This window comes from Gossypium hirsutum, chromosome D05 (genome assembly GCF_007990345.1).
Source record: "Gossypium hirsutum isolate 1008001.06 chromosome D05, Gossypium_hirsutum_v2.1, whole genome shotgun sequence".
Taxonomy (NCBI): Eukaryota; Viridiplantae; Streptophyta; class Magnoliopsida; order Malvales; family Malvaceae; genus Gossypium; species Gossypium hirsutum.
In genome coordinates, this window is record NC_053441.1 from 32,199,715 (window position 1) to 32,206,216 (window position 6,502).

Genomic DNA, 6,502 nt, shown 5'->3' on the forward strand with positions numbered 1-6,502 from the left:
TAGTGTTATAAGTTATTAAATATATTTTTTCACGAGTTAGATTGTTTAAATTCCTTTTTATAAAAAATACTACTTATTCCTGGAATTAAATAAAAAGAAACTGTTCATTAAGTGTATACAATAATATTTTTATAATTTGACATTTAGTGTTAAAAATTAATTGTGGTTTATAATTTATGTTAAGTTCTAAGGTGTTATATACTTTTTTTTGAAACAAATTCAGATTGGGCTTTATAACTTAAAATGAAGAAAAAATACAGAGAGTCCAGGCTAAGCTAAATGCAAGTTCTGGCCCATAAACAAAACAGAACTGTGGACCAAATCCTAAAAGAAAAATAGAAAAAAAATAGTCTTTAAGCAACTTAAAATCAAAATCTTCTAAAACCTAATAAATGCTATCATATCATGCCCAATCAGAAAAAATCCATTTCCATCTTTTCAAAATCATCTATTCATTTCTTCAGAGAGACGTTTCCAGATTTCAATGAAGCCTTGTCTGCCACTCCTTTGAATTATCACTATACAGCTTCTTTAACCGTTCACTTCTTCTCAACACATTTTCCCTGCCTTTCTTTCGGTTTCTTCCAGATTCGCAGCATACTCCAGGACTCTTCCAATCAGGTAAAGTTCTTCTTTTTCCTTTAATGTCACCGTCGCTAGTTTGTGTGACAGACTGTTCACTTCTCTGGGAATATACTAAAGATAGTATTTTCCAAAATTTTTTAATAGCTGATGTATATCTTGGATATATGCTCCGATTCTGGATTTATCATGGCTTTTCAGTTTGCACTTCTTTATTATAGATAATGCATCCCCTTCGATAATAATGTTTGACCATTGCATGTCCCTACTTATTTGAGTTGCTGTTCGACACGCTATTGCTTCTGCGGCAAAGGCTGATGCCACATGATGATGAATCTCTGTGCATGATAAAAGAGTGTTTCCGTCACTATCCCTGGCCACGACTCCCGCTGCTGATTGCCGTGAGTTCCCATCAAATGCTGCATCGAAGTTAACCTTCACAAACTGAACCGGTGGGTACTTCCATTCCCTGCCTCTTAATCTAACCTGAGGTGTTTTTGCTCCAATCTCATTCAGTTCACTAATATATCTCTTTACAAAAAATGCTATCTCTTTCCCAGATCTATTAGTCTTTTCATGCACTCTCCTATTCCTTTCTTCCCATATTGCCCAAAGAGCACAACAAAAGATCAGTCGCCGATTGGTGGAATTCTGTTCAAAAACCCAGGTAAGCCATTGTACAAAATCCATATGAGGAACTTGTAATAATTCTGGGAATAATAACTCTTCCCATACTGTTCTTGCCACAGGACATTCACGGAATATATGATTTGTAGATTCTGCTGCACTGCCACACCCGATGCATGTCACATTGTTTAACAGCCTTTTGTAGTTCAAGTTGACTCGAGTCGGGATATAATTCCAAGATATTTTCCAGATTGAAATTTTTACCTTAAGAGGTAGATTAAGGAGCCATAGATTTCTGCAGAAATTTCTAGAATCATTTTGTAAAGCATAAGCACTAGGGTCATTTTCGAAGCTCTGTAATAGTTCATAGGCACTTCTTACTGTGAATTCTCTTGAAGACTCTCCCCGCCAGACCAGGAAGTCATCGTGAGGCTCTTTTGCAAGTGGGATACAGAAGATTTTCTAAGATATCTCCGCAGGAAAGGTAGCTTCGATTAGTTCTTTTTTCCATTCTCTGTTTCTGTCTTCAATTAGATCTGCAACTTTATATTCCTGCAAATGCGATAACCTGGGATAATTGGTAAAATAAGATAATAATTTTGGATAATCCGGTAACCAACTATCATTAATGACCGAGATTGCAGTACCCCTCCCTACTTTCCAACAGCTTCCATCGAAAAGAACACCTCTTGCTGCCCATATGCTTTTCCACGCAAAAGAACTATTATTCCCAAGATACGAATTAAGGAAATCCGTTTCTGGAAAGTATTTAGCCTAACACCCTTGCAACTAACGAGTTTGGATTATTTAGGATTCGCCAGCCTTGTTTAGCTAATAAGGAGATATTAAAATTAGCCATACTCCTGAAACCTATACCTCCTTGTTCTTTTGCTCGGCACATATTTTGCCATTTACGCCAATGAATTCCTCTTTTTCCTTGCTTCTTTTGCCATCAAAAGGTGGCGAATAAATTTTCCAATTCGTCACATAGGGAATTAGGGAGAAAAAAGCATGACATAGCATAAGTCGGAATTGCCTGAAGTATGGATTTGTATGGATTTAATGAAAACTTCCTTGCCTCCTTGTGATAATAGCCTGGTGCTCCACCCTTTAATTCTGGAGTTAACTTTATCTTTTAGATATTGAAAAGCCTCCTTTTTCCGTCTTCCAACAACATTAGGAACGCCCAAATACTTCTCCATATCTGTTGACCCTCTTATACCTAAGCTCACTGAAACTTCCTCTCTATCTCTGGTTGATGTATTCGAGCTAAAATAAATTGTAGATTTTTCAAAATTAACACATTGGCCCAAACATACTTCATATTCCTTAAGGATTTCTTTTAACACCCTTACACCCTTGTTAGTTGCTTCTCCGAACAGAATGCAATCATCGGCAAAAAGTAGATGTGAAATCGCTGGTCCTTTCCTGCTTGCCTTGACACCTCTTATCCGTCCTTCTTTCAATGCTAATCTCATTAGTGCCGAAAGCCCCTCGCTGCATAGTAGAAAAAGGAAAGGACTAAGTGGGTCACCTTGTCGTAGTCCTCTAGAAGATTGAAAGATTCTTCCCCCTTTTCCATTAATATTGACTACAAAAGAAGTTGTAGTAATGCATTTCATAATTAAATCGACCCATTCTTTTGCAAAACCCATTCTCAACATGACTTCCTTAAGAAAGCTCCACTCAACCCTATCAAAGGCTTTGCTCATATCAAGTTTAACTGCCATAAAGCCTTTCTTACCTGTTCTTTTTCGTCTAAGAGTGTGTAGGATCTCATAGGCTAGCAATATGTTATCAGAAATTAACCTTCCTGGGATGAAAGCACTCTGCGACAGATCAATACTGCCCAATAACCCCTTGAAGTCTGTTGGCTATTACTTTCGCCACAATTTTGTAGATAACAGTACATAGACTGATAGGTCTGAAACTTGTTATGTTTTTGGGATTCTGTGCTTTTGGGATCAAAACAATACTAGTAAAATTTGAATGGCCCAAATTTTTGTCACTGTTTAAAATTTCCAAACAAAAAGTGGTGACTTCTTTACCTACAATATGCCAATATTGTTGAAAGAAAAGTGCTGGGAATCCATTAGGTCCTGGTGCTTTAGTTGGCCCCATTCCTTTCAAGGCAAGATGCACTTCTTCTTCCGTAAATTTTCCCATTAAGTCTTCATTTATTTCTGGTGTGATTTTCTCTTCAATGCCTGTTAGGAGGTAGGATAGCTCACCTACTCCTTTTGATGTAAATAACTTCTGAAAGAAAAGAGTAGCTTCTTCACTGATCTTGCATTCTTCCGTCACTTCTCCTCCTTCGACAAGTTCCAGCCTTGATATCGTGTTTTTCTTTCATCTAGATGTGGCATGCCTGTGAAAAAAGCCATATTTTTGTCCCCTGCTTTTATCCAATTTACCCTTGCCTTTTGTTCCCAATATCTTTCATCTTTATCAATTTCTAAGTTTAGGTGCACCTTAGTATCAATGATTTTTACCATTATGTCATCGGTACTTTCCTTCTCCATCAGCATCTCCAGTTTCTTTGTAAGCCTTTTCTTCAGCCCTTCTAGTCCTTTTTTAATTTCCCCTGCCCATTTTTTTAAGTCTGATTGTAATTTTTCCAGTTTCTCCAGTACGTTATTTGTAGATGATTCCCAAGATGCTTTAATTTCTCCTTCAAGAGACTCTTCCATGGTCCACCATGCCTCAAACTTAAAACTTGGCTTTCCAAAATTATCATTTTCTATTTTTGTAGTAAGCAGTAGAGGACAATGATCAGATATTGAATGGGGCAAGTGATGAATGTTACCCATTGGAAAAAGATTCCTCCACTTATCATTGGCTACTCCTCTATCAAGTCTCTCTTTAACATTTGTTTCTGGTATATTTCTCATTTCCCATGTGAACCAAGGCCCTATGTACCCTAAATATTCGTATTTGCATTCTTCAAGAGTTTCTCTAAAAACCTCCATCCGTCTTTCATCTCTTAGTAAACCTCCTTTTTTCTTAAAAGAATACATGATTTCATTAAAATCCCCAGTCACAACTACATGGATATGTCTGGTCTTGTCCCAATTTTCGTAACAAATTCCACGAATCATTCTTCAGATTGACATAAGGGGAGCCATAGAAACCTGTAAATCTCCATTCTTCATTGTCGGTTTCTTCCATAACCATTGCATCAATATGATTCTTAGAAAAACTTCTTAAGGTAACCGTAATCTCTTCTCTCCATGCTAAGCATAAACTACCTCGGGAACCTTCTGCATCTACATCAATTCCATTCTGAAAACCACATCTTCTAACTTTCTCCATACATTGCTTGCTTAACTTTGTCTCCATTAAGAAGACCATTTGGGGGTTTTGCTGCTTTAGAAAGTATCGCAGCCTTCTAACTGTTCGTGGACTCCCCAATCCACGAACATTCCAAGTAATGATTTTCATTGCGTTCGGTCGGCTTGCCTCTTGGCAGCCGCCGATCCTATGAGTAAATTAGTATCACTCTGTTGCATAGCATTTCCCATCGCTTCTAGTAGCGTTTCTCCTTGTTCCTGTTCTCTATCTTTTTTTAGCCTTTTTGTTTCAACTCCATATTCAGCTTCTATATAGTAAGTCTCTACTATTTCTTCAGTAGCTTTCCTCTTCTTGTTGCAGTTTTCATCATTTTGCTTTGCCACTGTTAGGGCTGGATTGACTCTTCTCCAAGTTGACTTCTTTACTGAATATGGATTACTGTCTTGACTTCTCCTCTTATCAATCACCCGTTCATTGCTCATAACTGAATCTTCTTTTTCTTGCTTCTTCATCTCTTCCTTGTTTTCATTTACTAGTAGCTCCCCGTGCGTCATCCCCAACCAATTATTTGCTTCTTCTGCTTTGCCATCTTCAATCAAATCTGGCTCAGAGCCACCTGTATAAAAACATTGAACCCTATTCTGATTTAAAGAGTTATTTAATTTAATACACTCTTTTCCAAGTAAGTTTGATTCTGCTCTTAGTGCCATCGTGTATGGGGGATTTTCTTTAATTTTTGTTTTTTCTGCAGGATTCAGTGAGTTACAACCTGAGAGTCTGTGCCTTAGCTTCCCACATCCGAAGCAAAAAGTCGGCAATTTTTCATATTTAAAGGAAATCCACCATTTATTCTTATTATTCACTGAGACAAAAATACCTCTTTAAAGGGGTTTCTGCACATAGAGATTTATTTTTAGACGACACCATTCTCCGTTGATTTCAGATCTGATTATCCCGCCAAAAGTGACACCTATGGCATGTAGTAAGTCTTTTTTATCAAATTCTGGTAAACATGGTCCTACCTTCAGCCAGACCGGTGAGGAGTTGAGCCGAATCTGAGACCTTTCCACCGATTGAGTAATCCTGTCGAAAAGGATTAGACTCTTCCGAAATAACCATGGCCTACCTTCCATAATCAATTCTAAATCATCTTCCATCTCGAACGCTATCAAAAATAGGTTTTGTCCTGCTGTTTCAATCTCAAACTTCTTTTCTGTTTTCCACAAACTCTTCATTTGTGCCCTAAAACTTTCCGGATTGTAAAACTTCTCTGTCCATATTGTGCAGATCAAGGTTGGTTTTTTATTCGGAACTACCTTCGAACCTTTGACAGATAATTGGATAAGCTCTTCAGTTAAGAGTGAAATCTCGTCCCTCTGCTCACTATCGTCTCCACCGCTTTCCCCCATCCCAAGTTGCAGAAGTGACTGCCTTCACTAGGACTCTCGGCGAAGCACTCTTGGACAAGAAGTAGCTAGGGTTTCGTTTCAGCTAACATCAATTCTTCTTATTACAATATAATTAATTTCATTAAGGTATTATATACTTAAAATAATTTAAAAAGTACAAAATGAGTTGGGTTAATAAAAATATATAAGTTTAAGTAATTAATAAACATCAATTTTTGTTTTCTGTAAAACAAGTATAGAAAAAAATAGAAAACAATGTCTGTACAATTTTTTACATGTAAACAAATAGACTCTAAAATTAAAATTAATCGCGTAAAGTGAATTAAAGAAAAGAATTTAGCTTTATATATGGAAAAGTAAAAGGTAAAACTGCATATGTTATTCAAAAACAAAAAGTATTATTTTAACCAATTAAAAATGGTTAAATTTTAAAAAGATATCTTCAAATTTTCTTATTATTCAAAACCAATTTAATACATATAAATTTTATATGTAAATTATTACAATTTATTTATTGTTATTAGAATAACATAAATAATAAATTAAAATAAAAAACTTGAATATAACACACAAATCCACATCCAAAACTCATA

At 36.2% G+C, this 6,502-nt stretch overlaps 1 protein-coding gene across 1 annotated transcript; it reads right to left on the minus strand.

Moving 5' to 3' along the window:
* Positions 1 to 481: 481 nt before the first annotated feature.
* LOC107902425 (uncharacterized) lies at positions 482 to 1,634 on the minus strand. The gene is made up of 3 exons (XM_016828612.1): positions 1,591 to 1,634; positions 852 to 1,504; positions 482 to 696 (listed from the first exon to the last, which is right to left on the minus strand). Exons 1-3 carry the CDS (start codon positions 1,632 to 1,634, stop codon positions 482 to 484), a joined length of 912 nt encoding a protein of 303 aa, XP_016684101.1.
* Positions 1,635 to 6,502: the final 4,868 nt, after the last annotated feature.